The 18,956-nt window shown below is 47.4% G+C and overlaps 1 protein-coding gene across 1 annotated transcript; it reads right to left on the reverse strand.

Annotated features, from left to right (window-relative positions):
• Positions 1–5,944: 5,944 nt before the first annotated feature.
• LOC135873482 (low molecular weight neuronal intermediate filament-like) lies at positions 5,945–18,423 on the reverse strand. The gene is made up of 4 exons (XM_065398001.1): positions 17,713–18,423; positions 10,589–10,906; positions 9,216–9,340; positions 5,945–6,200 (listed from the first exon to the last, which is right to left on the reverse strand). The coding sequence occupies exons 1-4, from the start codon at positions 18,421–18,423 to the stop codon at positions 5,945–5,947; spliced, it is 1,410 nt and encodes a 469-aa protein (XP_065254073.1).
• Between the last annotated feature and the right edge of the window lie 533 nt (positions 18,424–18,956).

Here is an 18,956-nt window from a genome sequence, read left to right on the forward strand (position 1 = left end):
GAACTACTCTTGTGCATCTGGGCCTGTGTGTTTTATAACATCCGCAAAGCTTTGTTTTTCGGCTCTCATACGAATTACCTTCTTGGGAAGAGCTGGCTTGCAGGGGGCCTTTGTGCAATTTCCCCCCTCCTTTATTTGTCCGGGATTTGAATACACATGATGTTCTCTTTAAGGGTTTTCAACTCTACAACTTTCCAGAGCAGATATGGGGGAAAACCCGACTGACTGACCGCATGTTTGCAGACTTTACCAACAGGCAGTTAAATGACAAGAACAAAGCTGTTGGAAAACCAAAGCATTGAGATCTGACAAGTGCTGCTAGAAATTAAAAGGATTAGGGCTCCCCCCGGGGCCTAACGGCTTTAGGTACCCAATTCCTATTGACTTTCAATGTGTGCCTAACTCTGCTGGTCTCCTTTGAAAATCCCAGACTTCATTATTAGTTATTAAGTACTATTATTAGTGTAGAGCCATCTAATTTAAATCAAATGCTTACCTATCACTTTAAAATAAACAGCTGATCTTATCCATCTGAACACCTCTAGCACATGGTAGCGCTTATAATCTTGATAGCAATGTTTGAATAACACAATGTAGGCAACTTTCGTTATCACAGAAACTTTTTTTAACTCACCGCTCTGGCCTTCCTTGTTATTAGGGTAAACAGAACATAAGAATGGCCATACTGGATCAGACCAAAGGTCCATCTAGCCCAGTATCCTGTCTACCGACTGTGGCCAATGCCAGGTGCCCCAGAGGGAGTGAACCTAACAGGTAACACTCAAGTGAACTCTCTCCTGCCATCCATCTCCACCCTCTGACAAACAGAGGCTAGGGACACCATTCCTTACCCATCCTGGCTAATAGCCATTAATGGACTTAACCTCCATGAATGTATCCAGTTCTCTTTTAAACGCTGTTATAGTCCCAGCCTTCACAACCTCCTCAGGCAAGGAGTTCCACAGGTTGACTGTGCGCTGTGTGAAGAAGAACTTCCTTTTATGTGTTTTAAACCTGCTGCCCATTAATTTCATTTGGTGGCCCCTAGTTCTTATATTATGGGAACAAGTAAATAACTTTTCCTTATTCACTTTCTCCACACCACTCATGATTTTATATACCTCTATCATAGCCCCCCTTAGTCTCCTCTTTTCCAAGCTGAAAAGTCCTAGCCTCTTTAATCTCTCCTAATATGGGACCTGTTCCAAACCCCTAACAGCAACTTTCTATATTTAGCATTACCCACTGCTAACTGCCTAGACCTATCAAAACCAACCTGTATAAAGGGTAGAAATCATATCGTTTTTAATAGAAATGGTTTGGTACCTGAGGCTTTTAATCCAATAAAACAGAGGATGAAATTAATCAGTGACCTAATTAACAGAAAGTTCGCATCCTTTTTATTGAGTTCCACAGGAAACAATAAATACCCCCAAAGATAACTGCTACTGGAAATTGTTAATTTAACTGATTACTGGGAGATGATTCAATTGATCAGACAGGACAATGAACTGTAAAGAGCATTAACTCTTTAGAAAGGCCCTGAATACACCTAGCAAGCTGCTTCACCCACTAAGAAATCCATATGATTTTTTTTCCATGTTCAGATTATATTAGCAATAACCTCCTGGGGATTAACGAGCCACTGGCTTACTCTGTTAGTTCCCAGGAAGTCCCAGTGCCATGACTGTTATTGGAAGTAAACTCTCCATGGAAGGGATTTTTTATTCATGTAGCCTGTGTTTTTAATCTAATACAGTTAATAGTCACTTATACTAATAAAGAGGTCAAGGAAAGGCTATTGCCGTTATTCATACCTAGGACACGTCTAGACAAAGACTTTGTGTGACTGGCAGCGGTAAATGATGGAGTAGAGGTTTTATGGGGAGAGGAATACAGTGGGATCAGATATACTGAAATTCCACTCACGGTGCATCACAGTGCAAGGCCCAAGCCCTTGTAATGTGTCGGCAACGTATTAAGTGCCATTGTAGCAAGAGCCAAACTTCCACCGAGAGTCCTTTTCACCTGACGATCTCAAAGCACTTTCCCCAAGATGGGCAAAACAATAACAAAATCAGTATTCCCATTTCTACAAGTGGGGGAAATGATACACAAAGTGGGCCTTTGAGCAGTCTTGGAAGAAGAGCTGACAGCAGAGAGCCAACAGTGGCAAATTTAATAGAGGGCCTACGCCCCTGGCATTGTATCCTGAGACACGGTCCTGAGACTTAGGGTTCTAAGTAATACTCGGCCTGAGTAAAGCTTGGGCTACCCACACGGTTTTGTACAGGTAGAACTACAGAACGGGGAATAGAAGCCAGGTCTTCCGAGTTGCAGTGCAGTGCTCTATCTCGTAGGCCACACTGCCTCCCAAATAGCACTAGGACCATTGTCACCAGCTGAAGGTCTGCCCCGGAAGTCTTTCCATTAACTCAGAATTGGATGTGCCCCCGAGCATTAAACTTTCAAGAGGAGTTGGATCCAGCCATTGGAGATTTCAGAGGAGGCTATTTACCAGGCCTTTCAACCTAGGAGCCTGCTGCTGGGTGCCCAGGCAGTTCTATGCGGTACGAGTTCATTATGCGATCATCATCTCTAGTTTAAAGAACAAAGCGGCACAAGCAGCTAGGGAAAGGCAGTGGGGAACTAGAAGTTTTCAGAACCTCTCGAATTATTTTTGGGGGTTAAAATAACTAGTTTGAATTCATGAATCTGTTTTCCACCCGACCCTCTGTGATTTAAAATTATATCCCGTCCCCCGCTCCAGCCCTGTGTGATTCAATTAAAAACCAAGAGCAGAACATGCTCTTCTAACTACACTGCAGCCTGTGATCTGTATTATGGAGAAGAGAGCCCCCCCCAAAAAAGCTTGGCTGGTGCAAGTGAGTACCCTCTGTTACAATATATAGATTCTGACTGTGTTCATTCTGCTGTTTGAATGCTGTTCCCTCCCACTCCAACTCCTTTGTCACAACCGTTGCCTAGGGGTGAAACTCACCCCTTTGCAAAGAATCTGTCCAATTCTGAAGGCTTAACCGGTGCATAGGCCTTGCACTCGCTGTCTGAACTGCACCCCCTACAGGCATTTTGCAATGGGCTTTAAATATAGAGCCGGATATTGAGCTGGTGTAAATCAGTGTGTTTCCACTGACTTCAGCAGAGTTATGCCGATTTACATCAACTGAAGATCTGGCCCAGTATTTCCAATGGGGGAAAGAAACGGACAAAAACAAAGCACATAGAGAATTAAAAACGCTGAAGCCAACAACCAAATCATGGTCCCTGGGCTAGAGTATGGCACATGTGTTAAACAAATGAGTCTTAGAAATACAGGAGCAGATCCTCAGCTGGGGGAAATCAACGTAGCTTCATAGACATTGATGGAGACACATGCTGAGGATCGGGCCTAGGATGCCAGGCAGAGGAGTTTACAAGCTGCAAACAACATTTTTGTTCAGACACCAACATACTGTTTATTGGGGGTTCGGTTTTCTATTCATTTGCCTTCCAAATAAACAAAGAATATTTTAATGGAAAAAGAGGAAAGTCACATTCAAATTATCTGAAAGGTAGCTTCATGCAAAATGATACCTCGATCCAAAATGTCATAACGATTAAAGAAAGAGCACTTGCAATAACCATTGTCTTATGATCAGTCTACATTCCACTATACATACACATTCTAGATTAGGCCATGGATCTGCATTCAGTAACAGTCTAAAGTTGACGTGGTCAAATCATTCACAAAAGATCTGTGTGAAATATTTTTCTCTCGTTTTCTGTTCTGAAATTCAACATTTTGACCAGATCTCCAGTTGATTGAAAAATGGGGAGAAAGTTTCTCCCCAATTTTTTCCCCCTTCAAATGTCAAATTCTGAAATTGTCAAAGTTTTGAAATTCGAACCATTTTGACCAGCTCTAGACTAAAGTTTTAAGCCTACCTCAAGCCCTCTAACAGAACTCTAATGTCCCCAGCGACCAATCACTGTCTGCTCTACATTCAGAATATCAAGCTAATTCTTTCTACAGAACATTCACTTTCATGATACAATTCTCCCCTCCCCCCCCCCCCCCGGGTACATTCGTGGATTGGAAGAGAGACAGACAAATAACATATGGATGTTAACTGAAGGATATCAGACTGTATTTACAGACGGTCTCTCTGCATCATAATTACAGCACCTGAATTTCCACAACATCTTCATCATTTTGGATGTTACATGTCTTCAGATTGCCGTTCCCAGAAAATATTACTGATGCAATCTGCCCTACACGCCCAAAATCCTGTTTTTTAAAGAAGAGCTATAAATCCACTATTAATCAAGAAGGGCTAAATTTGAAAATTCCAAAATCCGGGCCAGATTGGCAGAAAGGCTCAACACCAAACACGCCAAGTATGCTCTTGTGAAAATCCGTCTCGAAGCGCCAGATTCTTAGTACCCTTATTTTTACACTGAGACCCTTTCTAGTACCCCAATGAGACCGCTTATGGAGTAAGGTGCTATTCAGTGTGAGTAAATGCATCAGAATCTGGCCCTAAACCAGAGCTTGTCTGTCTCTCCTCTTGTCGTGCATGGCCTTATCTACACTAGAAAGGGTTTGCTGGTATAGCTAAGACAACCCAGGAAAGGCAGAGCAAGGTGTAAGAGTGGAAGGAGTCTCATGAGGAGGGAGGGGCTGAGATAACTCCCAACAAAGACGAGGGAAAGGGGGAATGGAAGAAACTGGCTGACCATCTATGAACATGCTCTAGATCGGGGGTTCTCAAACTCTTTTGCTGGCACAACCCCATTTTAATGACTTATTTCCTCCCGGGACCCCAGACAGCATGGAGGATGCCATTTTGAAGAGCCAAATAGCATCCTCTGCACAGCATGACCTCATCCGTATAGTGCATGCAAGGGCTCACTGTGCAGAGGTAGCCATTTTGTAGAGCAAAATGGCGCCCTCCAGGCATTGTGACCTTGCACGCACCATACGTGCAAGGTCACGCTGTGCAGAGCAAAATGGTGTCCTCTGAACACTAGGGATCGCCGTGACACCATCTGCTGATGGCCCGTCCCCATTCGGGGTGGTGACCCGCTGTTTGGGAAACACTGCTCTAGCTATTGCAAAATAATAGGTGTGTCTAGGGCCCTTTAAAAAAAAACCATTTACACCCTCATTCTCACTTGGTTTCCATAGGGTATTTAGTGGCTTTGGTTCCCAATCCTTTCAGGCAACTAGACCAAGTTTGCCAGGTTTTGGGCCAATAAAATGGTCCCCTAGAATCTATGGGAGTGTCAATATTTACTTCAACAGGGACCAAGGTTTGGTTCTGGACCAGCCAACCTCCCATTCAACTGAGCCTACTCTATAAACCGCAACGGAGAGAATAGGGGTTGGAGCAGCTAACGGTGCACTGCAGGGTGTGGGAAGGGTCAGGGCTCTGAAGCCCTGGACACTGTTATGTAGGGGCCCAATTCTGACCCCGCTGAAGTCACTGGAATGTTTTACCACCATGTGCAGTGTGAACAGGACGAGGGCCTGGAAGTCGAGCCTGGAGAGGGCAGGGGACACACATACATACCTTTGTTCTATGAGCATTATTATAGTAGCACCAAAGGTTCCAATGGAGATCAAGGCCCCATTGTGCTAGGCGCTGTACAAACACATAGCCAGAGACAGTCCCTGCCCAGAGAAGCTTACAGTCTACAGACAAGGTGAGAGAGGAAACTGAGGCGCAGGGAGGTGAAGTGACTTGCCCAAGGTCACCCAGCAGGCCAGTGGCAGAGCTGGGACTAGAACCCAGGTCTCTGAGTCCCAGTCCGGAGCACTAGCCACTGGACCAGGCTGCCGCTCAGTGTTACTGTAATTGGCTACATTAGAACACAACGTAATCTCTCGCCTGTGAGGGACTCCTTTTCCCCCTGGGGAGGCACATAGCGACTTCACTCCAGTTTAGTTCTTGGCTGGGACGGCTTCGACCTTTTCTTCTCCGGGCTGATCTTCCTCGGCAGGCTTCGGCTCCTCTGAAAGTCTGGGGTCCTTGATGCTTTCCTGCAGGTCTCGCTTCTCCTCCCTCCTGACAGTGACCGTGCTGGCGGAGAAGGCTTTTGCGCCGGCGAAAGGGCTAGATGAGAACGTGTAGCCAAGGCCGAAGGTGTTCCCGCTGCTGACGGTGCTTAGCCGCGTTTCCTCCCCTTCCAGTAATTTCCTGGGGGCGGGGGAGAGAGAAACACCAAGAAAGATGCAATAAAGCTGCTTGCTGGAGCAAGATTTCAGATCCCTGCCTTCTCCTTTCTAAAATATCCTTCCCAGATCAGTTTTCATCAAGATGTGGCAACGGGGAACTTCCCCCCCACCCATGGGAAAGCAGCCAAGCGATCAATCAGCACATTGCCCCCAGGAAGGAACAGCCTCTACGGCTACTGAGACCCGAAGAGCTATTTCACAGGCACACTCCAGACAGACTATCCAGCCAAACCCTGTGACTCAGACTATCCAGCCAAACCGTGTTGTGGAAGGAATCAGATAAAAACTGGTCATGAATATCATCGCGGGGTCTGTGTCCGGGTCGCATACATAGCATTACAGATGCGAGCTGGAAATATGTTCTTAAAATAGGCTTTTGGAGGCAGTCTGCCTTGACAAAGGAATGCTGTCTTGGCTGCTTGTTTGCCTGCATCCCCAATGCATATTGAGCAAGGTGAGGCCAGAGACAATGGAAAGACATTTACATCGAAGGGAAAACAAGTGATTAAGTCAAGCAGAGAAACAGATTGACCAGAGGACGAAGGAGACAGCCTGGCATCTTCACAAGCAGCAGGGGAGAAAAAATTTACATGGATACACTTCAAAGGTTCACAGGACTACAAAAAGAAGGGGAAAGAACCCTTAGTTATCCATCACTTGGGGACACAGGGTACAGCACCCTCTGAGCCTGTGAATGGTAGATCCTTGCTGATAATTTGCTACAAGTGAGAAACTGTTTTTGGCAAAGATATATCTTCCTAGAATGAAGTTTTAGGCACTAGAAAGCATATTATTTTTGTATTGTTTAATCCTTTTTTCTCCTTTATTCTTGCCTGATATCACTTAAATCTGTGCTCTTTATTAATAAACTTAGACTTTAAGGTCAGAAGGGACCATTATGATCATCTAGTCTGACCTCCTGCACAACGCAGGCCACAGAATCTCACCCACCCACTCCTGTATCAAACCTGTGTCCGAGCCATTGAAGTCCTCAAATCATAGAATCATAGAATATCAGGGTTGGAAGGGACCTCAGGAGGTCATCTAGTCCAACCCCCTGCTCAAAGCAGGACCAATTCCCAACTAAATCATCATCAATCATGGTTTAAAGACTTCAAGGTGCAGAGAATCCTCCAGCAAGTGACCCGTGCCCCATGCTGCAGAGGAAGGCGAAAAACCCCCAGGGCCTCTGCCAATCTGCCCTGGAGGAAAATTCCTTCCCGACCCCAAATATGGTGATCAGCTAAACCCTGAGCATGTGGGCAAGACTCACCAGCCAGACACCCAGGAAAGAATTCTCTGTAGTAACTCAGATCCCATCCCATCACAGGCCATTGGGCATATTTACCGTTAATAGTCAAAGACCAATTAATTGCCAAAAGTAGGCTATCCCATTATACCATTCCCTCCATAAACTTATCAAGCTTAGTCTTGAAGCCAGATATGTCTTTTGCCCCCACTGCTCCCCTTGGAAGGCTGTTCCAGAACTTCACTCCTCGGATGGTTAGAAACCTTCGTCCAATTTCAAGTCTAAACTTCCTGATGGCCAGTTTATATCCATTTGTTCTTGTGTCCACATTTGTACTGAACTTAAATAATTCCTTTCCCTCCCTGGTATTTATCCCTCTGATATATTTATAGAGAGCAATCATATCCCCCCTCAGCCTTCTTTTAGTTAGGCTAAATAAGCCAAGCTCTTTGAGTCTCCTTTTATAAGACAGGTTTTCCATTCCTCGGATCATCCTAGTAGCCCTTCTCTGTACCTGTTCCAGTTTGAATTCATCCTTCTTAAACATGGGAGACCAGAACTGCACACAGTATTCCAGATGAGGTCTCACCAGTGCCTTGTATAACGGTACTAACACCTCCTTATCTCTACTGGAAATACCTCGCCTGATGCATCCCAAGACCGCATTAGCTTTTTTCACGGCCACATCACATAACTTGTTCTTGTTTTATACAAAACCACCTCAGCGCTGTTATATCGATGCATGAGTCCTCAGCCAAACAGGCTGGTGAGTGCTCTGTCTCTTCGGAAGCAGCAAACTTCATAATTTCTAAGCGTGTCCAGTGAGAAGGACTGGACGCTGCAGGGAGACGTCTCAGGAACTCAGGACCTGGGCTTCACTGATTCTTACCTGCAGGGCCAGGTTTGGACTGGCAGAGTCTGGAGGAGCTCGTTAGCAAGGCAGACACACTGGAGCATCAGGTAGCTGATGCACAGTTTAGCAGCCGCAAAGCTCTCACTTGTCGAGGCAGAGGGGTAACACGGTGGCTTAGGGTTCTGGATTCCCTGACGAGAGCGTCACAACTACGTGACATCAGTGAGGCCATGGAGATGAGTGTCCAGGCAACATGGTGATGACAGTGATATATGTCAGGGATCTTTGAAGACGAATAACGGAGCTGGATACCATATTCCTATTTAAATGGGATCTGAGCACCTAACTCCCTTAGGTCATTTGAAAATCCCAGCTTGAAGACCTAGACAGACAGATGGCTGCTGTACAGCATTTTGATCTAGGTTTCCTAATGCATATTGCTATGGATTCCTTTTTGGATGTTTTTTTAAAGGCTCTGCTTAAGGAATTATTTTTGGGGACCTTTTCTGCCCTGTGTTATGCAGGAGGTGAGACTAGATGATCACAGTGGTCCCTTCTGGCCTTAGAATCTATTAATCTCTGGAAACTTTAAAACGCGTTTGCGTATGAGGAGGTCAGGAGTAAAAATAGGAGCAATGGGGGGTGGGGGCTTTTGACCAGTTCTAACCCCGAGCCGAACCTGGGCATCTGCTGCAATTTTTCTCATTATTCTCATTACAGAACTGCGCAGCTGGATTGCTACACAATCTTACAGAATATCCAGGGGTATAATGTTTCTGGGTATTTGTTTCTTTCTACGCAAACTGAGAGGTGTGACCGCCAGCATCAAACATCCCCAAAGCCATAGGGGAAGAAGGCCTCTTGATATCGTTTACCTGTATGCAGCTATTTCAATATCCAGGGCCATCTTCACATTCAGCAGGTCTTGGTACTCTCGGAGGTGACGAGCCATCTCTCCCTTGGTCGTCCTTAGAGCATTTTCAAGCTGGTTAATCGTCTCCTGCAGAAAAAGAAGTAGAAGGGAGAACATTTTGATCATGTCAGTAGGTCCCTCTCGTTTGCTTTTAGTGCCCCTCCTTCCAGATGTGTTGTTCAAACTGATCTCAGGAGGAGATATCAGTGTGGTCCAGTGGATTAGAGTGCTGGACTGGGACCCAGACTGGACTGGGTTTTCTATTCCTGGCTATGCCACTGACTTGCTGTTTAAGCAGGGCAAGTCATTTCACCTCTCTTTCCCTCCCACCTCTGCCTTGTTTATTTCAACTGCAGTCTCTGCAGGGCAGGGATTGTCTTATTATGTGTTTATACAGTGCATATCCCAAATCTCAGTAGCGATCCTATACATTTACTAATACGCTCAAACATTCGTTTGGGCTGGTCCCTTCCCCAGCATATCAGACGTCTGCTGTTCTAGCAAATGAGCTCTGTTCCTCAAAGGAGTTCATGTGATTATTATTTTTTCTATCTAATCTAATAGTCAAATCAGGAGACTAGAAGCCCGGACTCCTGGGTTCTATTGTTGGCTCACAGCCTGATCTTGGGCAAGTCACTTGGACTTCTTTGAAATTGTAGATCTAACCATTTGGGAGGTGCAATTGGAATTCAAGCACCTCTGGAAATCAGCCCCTCAGTGGACACCCAAAAAACAGAGGCCCCCAAAGATCAATGAATGCTTTGTGCCTCAGTTTCCCAAGCTGAGACGTGGGGCTAATAATACTTACAATCTACCTCACCCGGGGCTGGAGGGTGGGGTAGTGAATGAATGTTTTCAAAGTGTTTGAAGATCACAGGCGGGAGATATTATAGAAATGTTACTATCATAGTCTCTCCCCCTCCCATTCAGGGCAAGGTTTGCTAAGTACATCCCATCTCTGTGTAAGGACCGTCTTCTTCCCAGTGCAAACATGCCCAAAAGCGTGGCCTCCACAAGCTATCAGGAAAGACAAAAGCCCAGGATAATCTTTGCTAGATGCATATCTGGCATTTTGCCACTTGAGTCTCTGATTCCTAGGGCTGCAAGTGAGCTCTTGAGTTGGAAACAAATAAGAAGCTGATGTCTATTGGCAAGTGTCAGGGATAGCTCAGTGGTTTGAGCATTGGCCTGCTAAACCCAGGGTTGTCAGTGCAATCATTGAGGGGGCCATTTAGGGATTTGGGGATTTAGTTGGGGATTGGTCCTGCTTTGAGCAGGGGGTTGGACTAGATACCTCCTGAGGTCCCTTCTAACCCTGACATTCTATGATTCTACCTGCAGATTATGGATCTCCCCATTGCTCCTCTCCTCCGCTTCCTGCAGCTGCCTCTCCAGGGACTCGTTGGCATTCCTCAGAGCCTCGACCTCGATGTTGCGGGCCTGCAGCTGGCGCCGGTACTCCGTGATCTCCTCCTTGGCCTGGCGGATGCTGTCACTGCTGCGAGCCGCCTCCTCGGTGAAGTTGGCGAATTTGGATTTGTACCACTCTTCGGCGGACTGCTGGTTCCGGGCGGAAAGGACCTCATACTGCATGCGGATCTCCTTCAAGGCGGCCGTGAGGTCAGGCTTGCTCACGTCCACCTCCACTGAGACCTGGAGAGGGCACAGAAGGAAGGGACCCCACCCCACACACAGACAGCATGAAGCACGGGGAAACGGATAGGAATACAAAGACACTGAAGCTGCTCAGGGCTGTTTCCCGACATCCTAGGCTGCATGGCCTGAATGATGGCCCAGATCCTTCACCTTGTCCCCCATGCAGAGCCGGAGCGCTCAGGACACAGGGGAACAGCTGTGTTTCCTCTGCACGAAGCAAGCTGGAGGACAAATGGCTCCCATACTGAGCGGTGGAGCCCAGCACCATGCGGTCCCAATACAGAGGCTCTTTGAATTAAGGACAAGGTAGAAATGAAGTCAGGGGATTTAGTGCTACACGGCTCTTCTCTCCACAGTCATGCACGGTCCTGAAGCTCCTCTGCTGTCACGGGATGGCCTGAGGGTAGGGGGAGATGTTGCTTGCCCCTGTGGGGTTTCCCCAGCAGCTAGCCAAATTATTCAGATACTTGGGGCAGGAATAAGTCCTAACGAAGTGGATTGGTGGACAGGAAGCGGGCAGTCACCGGTGCATGACAGAATGCCGCATAGCCGGGGGAACACTGCAGGACCCCCGCCTCCACATGCGGATATGGTATAGCTATAAAATACACATTATATGGGACCAGATCCTTAGCTGGTGTAAATCTGCATAACTCTTCTGAAGTCAGTGGAGCGATGTCAGTTTACACCAGCTGACCATCCACCGTGCCCCCTGTCTATAGCCACGGTGAGTAAATATGTAGGCAGAAAGACCATATAGGCAAAGGACACATAGGTGGATAGGTATAGATAGATAGCTGTATTAGACAGACATTCTCTCTACATGTATTAGTGTGTAGACAGTGAAAGAGAGGGTGTGTATGGAGATAGATAGATGGGGGGATGGATGGGGATAGATAGATAGATAGATAGATAGATATTGACTCATGTTAAAAGTCAGTATCTCAACAATTACTAGGTTAACACAGCAAATTAACCTGGGTTCAAAGAAATGCATCAGAGGAGCAAAGACTTTGACAGGTACAGCATTAATTTTAGACATGCGAGTTGTGCAGGATCAGTTAACAAGTCCTTTTTGATCCTACACACAGCTCTGCTAAGTGTTCCTGAATTGCTACCATAACACCACCCAGGAGTGAAATGACTCATTTATTTAAGTTGTCCAGTGTTTCTGTAGAATTCTGTACAGTGCTGGCCTTCCGCCACAGTTCAATCTGAATCTAAACGTGTACATGTACCTGGTTTATTGCTCCCCCATTTCATGGAGAGAAATGACAGCACTGTGAGCAAACAGAATGCATTGCCTTCTCAATCCAACCCCCAGGGCCTGCTGCATTCTTTGTAGCTCTGCCGATTACAGATTTTACACACTGAAAGAGTTTCCCACAACCTGGCCTTATGATGCAAAATATTAGGAAAGCCAGAAAGTTATTGGTCTGTCAGTGAATTTCCATACAGATGGTGGATTGTGGCCATGATATAAAGAGCTCATTTTAGGGTTTGCTCATCAGATGCCTGCACATATCTAAAAAAAGATATACTGGCACTAGAAAAGGTTCAGAAAAGGGCAACTAAAATGATTAGGGGTTTGGAACGGGTCCCATATGAGGAGAGATTAAAGAGGCTAGGACTCTTCAGCTTGGAAAAGAGGAGACTAAGGGGGGATATGATAGAGGTATATAAAATCTTGAGTGATGTGGAGAAAGTGAATAAGGAAAAGTTATTTACTTATTCCCATAATACGAGAACTAGGGGTCACCAAATGAAATTAATAGGCAGCAGGTTTAAAACAAATACAAGGAAGTTCTTCTTCACGCAGCACACAGTCAACTTGTGGAACTCCTTACCTGAGGAGGTTGTGAAGGCTAGGACTATAACAGCGTTTAAAAGAGAACTGGATAAATTCATGGTGGTTAAGTCCATTAATGGCTATTAGCCAGGATGGGTAAGGAATGGTGTCCCTAGCCTCTGTTTGTCAGAGGATGGAGATAGATGGCAGGAGAGAGATCACTTGATCATTACCTGTTAGGTTCACTCCCTCTGGGGCACCTGGCATTGGCCACTGTCGGTAGACAGGATACTGGGCTAGATGGACCTTTGGTCTGACCCGGTACGGCCGTTCTTATGTTCACATATTTATTCTAATACAACCAGTGGAGTTCCTCACTGAGGAACATGGACCCAGAATATGGAATATGCAGGTACAACTCTAGCAATGGATTTAGTCCTATATATGAAGATAAGTTATGTATTGGGGATTGGTCCTGCTTTGAGCAGGTGGTTGGACTAGATACCTCCTGAGGTCCCGTCCAACCCGGATATTCTATGATTAGAAATGAATGGCATTCCAGAAGTGGAGTTTAACCTTGCAAACAAAGGACACTGTAGCAAATAGGCCAAAAAAAAAAAAAAAAAAAAGCATTTGCTGGTATCAATACCTCATTACACAGGGGGGTCATAAGTGAAATCAAACCTCTAATGCAGGGGAAAGTCCTCCTTTGAATGAAATGGGTTTCAGCTCCTTGTCTAAGAGAAGTTCAGATATTAATGTATTCAGGAATGTACTGGGTCAAAGTCAGCTGTAGTGTAAGCAGATGCAACTCCAAGGCTGAAGTGGTCTCATTATGCTGGCTTGACCCTGTAAGGTGCAGAGCACCCTGGCTCCAATCTAGCAAAGCACTAAAACGTATATATTTGCTGCAAGTAGCATAGTTAAGGAGGGACTGAAAGCCGCTGTCAGAGGAACAAGCAAAACAAGCAAGAAAGAGAGAACAAAGCGGAAGAAGATTCATATTTCTAGGCTTAATGCACTCTGAGAATACGGCGCAACCTTGATTATTGCAGCCATAGTCAAATTTCCCTGTTATATCCAGAGCTGTACCCTTCTCTGCCTCACCAAAAAAAAAAATCTATTTGTGGTATTATCACAATTATATCTACGTGCCCCAATGTGCTAAGTGTTGTACCTACAAAGTTTGATACAGTCCCTACTCACCCCTAACAGTTTATGATCGAGAGAGACAAAGAATGGGAGAGTACTGTCCTGATATTACAGACAGGAAACTGGGTCAGAGTCAGACTAAGCGACTTGGCAAAGTCACACAAGAAATCTGTAGCAGAGCTCATCTCAAATCCCAATCCAGTGCTTTAGCCATAAAATCAACCTTCCTCTTCATAAGTTAAATGAAAATTTCCCTTCATTAGCCAAAGCTTTGGTCATCTGAATGTATTCTGCGTCCCTCGTGACATCTCAGGGGAAATCCATGGTGGATGGGTGAGGTCCCAGAGTACTGGAGACGGGCAAACATAGTATCTGTTTTTAAGAATGGCAACAAAGAGCACCCTGGGAATTATAGACCAGTCAGCCTTACTTTAATACCTGGAAAGATGCCAGAACAAATTATTGAACAATCAATTTGTGATCACCTAGAGGATAATGGGGTTATAAGGACTAGCCAGCATAGATTTGTCAAGAACAAATCATGCCAAACCAACCTAATTTCCTTCTCTGACAGGGTTACTGGCCCAGCAGATGGGGGGAAGGAGTAGCTGCAATAGATCTTGATTTTAGTAAGGCTTTTGAACTGTCCCACATGACATTCTCATAAGCAAAATGTAGTCTAGCTGGAATTACTAGAAGGTGGGTGCACAACTGGTTGAAAGACCATACTCAAAGAATTTATCAATGGTTCACTGTCAGACTGGGAGGGTGTATCTACTGGGGTCCTGCAGGGGTCAGTCCTGGGTCTGAAACTATTTAATATTTTCATTGATGATTTGCACAATGGAGTGAAAAGTATGCTTATAAAACTTGCAGATGACACCAAGCTGGGAGGGGTTGCAAACATTTTGGAAGAAAGGATTAAAATTCAAAGTGACCTTGACAAATTGGAGAATTGGTCTGAAATCAACAAGATGAAATTCAAGAAAGAAAAGTGTAAAGAACTACACTTAGCAAGGAAAAAAAAAATCAAACACAGCTACAAAATGGGGAATAACTGCTTGGTGGCAGTACTGCTGGAAAGGGTCCAGGGGTTGTAGTGGATCACAAATTGAACATGAGACAATGGTGTGATGCAGTTAACAGGAGCGTCACACATAAGGTAATTGTCCTGTTCCTCTCGGCACTGGTGAGGCCTCAGCTGGAGCATTGTGTCAAATTCTGGGTGCCACACTTTTGGAAAGATGCAGATAAATTGGAGAGAGTCCAGAGGAAAGCCACAAAAATGATAATAAGTTTAGAAAACCTGATCTACAAGGAAAGGTTAAAAAACCTGGGCATGTTTAGTCTTGAGAAAAGAAGAACGAGGGGGGACCTGACAACAGTCTTCGAATAGGTAAGAAGTGTTATAAAGAGCACGGTGATCAACTGTTCTCCGTGTGCAAGGCAGGACAAGACATAATGGGCTTAATCTGCAGCAAGGGAGATTGAGGGTAGATAGTAGAAAACATTTTCTAACTCTAAGGGTGTTAAGCTCTGGAAGGTTGTGGAATCCCCGTCATTGGAGGTTTTAAGGACAGGCTGGACAAACACCTCTCATGGGCAGTCTCCGTTTACTTGGCTCTGCCTCAGCGCAGGGGGCTGGACTTGATGACCTCTCAATTCCTTTCCAGCCCTATGTTTCTATGATTCCATCTGGATAATCCAGGCTGCATTACAATACCTCTGCACCAGCTATTGATTTCAATGCTCAGGAGATTCATCCGTTTCCATCAATAATGCAACTGCAGCTGTAAAGCCGCTTCACTAAGCTGCTCTGGGTTTGTCCTTACGGATCTGGTGTTTTAATACCTTTACATGCAGTTTAACATTTGTCTGACACCACCTTGCGAAAGTGGACATTAACGAAACCCACATGACAAAAGAGTTGTCACTGAGCTGCCCATGAAACCTACGCATAACAAGCTCATTAGAATAACCGCTATTCTCATGTACATCCAAAGAATTAATGTGGGTTAGCTACTTTTTGCATGAAGCATGCTTCATTTTTTCCTCCCAACATGTACAGAAATAGTCCCGCAACTTCACTTGAAACCCAGACTGATGAATGAAGCCAGGCCTGAGCTTTCCTTCTTTTCTAAGCTTCGGTCTTTTCATTCCACTAGCACGTGGCTCAGGCACAATAGATTGTCATTGTGTGCGCTCTGCAGGGTGGGCGCTAGGTACCTATTGTACCAATGGCACTGCAGTATAGCAGCAGGATGCTATCTTCCCAGCAGGGCTTAGTAACAATGTAATCAAGGTACAGTTTGCTGTGGTATTCAAGGAACTGAATCACACTTCCACAAGTCCAATGTGAGCCAATCCAATACTCAACGCAAAAGAAGACGCGGCGCTGATTTAACCTTCCAGATGACTTTATGCCGAATACAATGTAATCAAAAAAGCAGAATATGTAAGTACCCTATTACCCATTCAATACAGGGAAGGAGGATAGGGGTCATAGCTGCAGGATGCAAAGGCATTGTGTGCAGGCATCCAACACCATGAGGTGAGCCAGTCAAATGTCTACCTTAACAAAGATAACCTTTCAATGACCCACTGGCTGCAATAGCTTTGTGCCCAGTGCAAAGGATCTAGTATCTCTCCATTCAGCATATGCAAGAGGAAGAGAATAGGGGGAGGGTATGTAACACTCTCTGTATGCTCAGCCTATGGAAGTATAAAATTATGGGGTGGGGGGGGTGAGGGCTGTGCTCTAATGCACAGCATAGAGGAGGAGGGCAGTATTGTGCATGTATGCCACACCCTATCCATCTAGCACATACAGAAGAGGGGTAATCAGTGCGTATAACACACCTCATCCAGCACACTGGAAGGGTGCGTATGTGTGTATAGCACACACTTTATCCAGCATAGAGACGGAGGGGTGCGGGTGTGTAGCACACACTTTATCCAGCACACAAGAGGAGGGGTTTGTGTGTGTGTAATACTCCTTAGGAGTATCAGAGGGGTAGCCGTGTTAGTCTGGATCTGTAAAAAGCAACAGAGAGTCCTGTGGCACCTTTAAAACTAACAGATGTATTGGAGCATAAGCTTTCATGGGTGAATGCCCACTTCAAGTGGGCATTCACTCACGAAAGCTTATGCTCCAATACATCTGTTAGTCTTAAAGGTGCCACAGGACTCTCTGTTGCTCCTTAGGAGGAGATGGATATTGGGGGTGAGTGAAGGCACACCCCATCCACGTGGCATGTGGGGGGAGAAGGGCGCTGGGCACCTGGGGATGTGGGCGGTGGAACGGGATTGCTGGGTGGTTAAATCCTGGAGGCGAACACCGAGCCCTTGGAGGTGTTATGTGCCACCCTGGGGAGGCTGCTGTTGGGCATCTTGCCAGGAGGAGAGCACTGGGAAGGCGGGATGCAGAAAGGGGAGCGCTGTGCTGGCAGGGACAGGTGGGGAGATCCGTGCAGCAGGGTTGGTCGGTTGGGTGGATACAGAACAGGGAGTGTGCAGGGCTGGGGCTGGGCAGGGACAGGGGAGGGGAAGAGAGAGCAAGGCTGGGGCTGGGGGGGGCAGGTAGGGAGGGGAGTACAGGGCTGAGAGGGCTGGAGGGGATGGGAGCGCAGGGGCAGGCGGGGAGGAGAGGGGAGCGCAGCGTTTGTCAGGGGGATACAGAACTGGGAGCCCAGCGCTGGGCAGGGGCAGGTGGCAAGGGAGTGCAGGGCTGGGCAGGGGCAGGTGGGGAGCCGGAGCGCAGGGCTGAACAAGCGGGGAGGGGAGCGCAGGGCGGGGCGGTCAGGGCCGGGGGATGCTGGGGAAGGGCAGGTGGGCAGCGCACCGCAGAGCTGAGCGCTGGTACCTGCGCATCCTGCAGCGAGGCTTGCAGCTCCGCCACCTCCTCCTCGTGCACCTTCCGGAGGAAGGCGATCTCGTCCAGCAGCGACTCCACCTTCTTCTCCAGCTCCAGCCGGGCCAGGGTGGCGTGGTCCACGTCCTTCCTGTACTCGCGCAGGGCCAGCTCGGCCTCCTCCCGCCGGCGCGCCTCCTCCTGGCACTGCTCCCGCAGGCGCTGCAGCCCCTGCGCCAGCTGCTGGCTCTCCAGCTGCGCCTCGTCCCGCTCGTGGCGCAGCTCCTCCACCTTGGAGCGCAACTCGCGAATCTCCTGCTCGTAGAGCTGCTGCAGGCGGGAGGGCTCCGCCTGGCGCTGGCGCAGCAGGGAGACCTCGGCCTCCAGCAGCCGGTTGTGCTGCTCCAGCTGGTGTACCTTCTCGATGTAGGTCACGAAGCGGTCGTTGAGCCCTTGCAGCTGCTCCTTCTCGTTGGTGCGCACGATTTTCAGCTCGTTGCTCACCGCGCTGGACTGGGAGAGCAGCTCCAGGTGGTTCGCGGAGCTGGGCCCGGCCAGCTTGCGATAGGAGGTGGGGTAGGAGTCCCTGGCATGGTGGGCGCGGTAGCCGGCAGCCCGGGGAGGTGCCGGGCTGCTGTAGACCCTGCTAGAGAGACGAGAAGTTTCCCCGAAGATCTTCTTATAGGAGGAGGGTGGGTAGAGCAGGTCGCTGGTGTAGCTCATGGTGAGGCTGCGAGGGAGCTGCAGGCAGGGAAGGGACGATGCTGGGTGGGTGATGCACAGAAAGTGGGGGAGGACAATGCGCCTGGCTCTCCCCTTTTATAGCCCCGCAAACACCAATCCTCTTTCTCCTGCTCCTGGAAATTACAACGCCCAGACAACTGCAAATCTGCATGGCAGGGAGGAGGGAGCGAAGCGCGCGGGGGGGCTGAAAGGGAGGCACTTGCCTCTGTCCTTGCCTGAGATTCGCTTGATCAGCAAGTGCTGGCTGCAGCTGAGACCTGCCACCGAATCAATGTGTGTGTAGCCCCAGGATTGACAGGGGAAGGGGGGTGCCTAGGCAAGGTGGCCCCATGGGGCGGGCAGAGGATGCAGCTGCTTGCAACAATCGCCAGAAAGGGTGAAGGATACAAAGGAGGTGTGGGGGAAGAACAGGGCAGGTGTAGGCAAAGCTGTCAGTGATCGCTGGAAGGGATGCCGGTGGGACACCACCACTTCTCAGAGCTGGGGGCTCACGCAGGGAAAGAGTGAAGGCG

The sequence above is a fragment of the Emys orbicularis genome, chromosome 2 (genome assembly GCF_028017835.1).
Source record: "Emys orbicularis isolate rEmyOrb1 chromosome 2, rEmyOrb1.hap1, whole genome shotgun sequence".
Classification (NCBI taxonomy): domain Eukaryota; kingdom Metazoa; phylum Chordata; order Testudines; family Emydidae; genus Emys; species Emys orbicularis.

What these genes read in the sequence shown, in the direction of transcription:
- LOC135873482 (XM_065398001.1), bottom strand. Translation starts at nt 18,423, where the DNA reads ATGAGCTACACCAGCGACCTGCTCTACCCACCCTCCTCCTATAAGAAG. An exon ending in CCTCGCTGCAGGATGCGCAG is followed by an intron (nt 10,907 to 17,712) that starts GTACCAGCGCTC and finishes TGCCCTCTCCAG; the next exon opens with GTCTCAGTGGAGGTGGACGT. An exon ending in GGGAGATCCATAATCTGCAG is followed by an intron (nt 9,341 to 10,588) that starts GTAGAATCATAG and finishes CTTTTTCTGCAG; the next exon opens with GAGACGATTAACCAGCTTGA.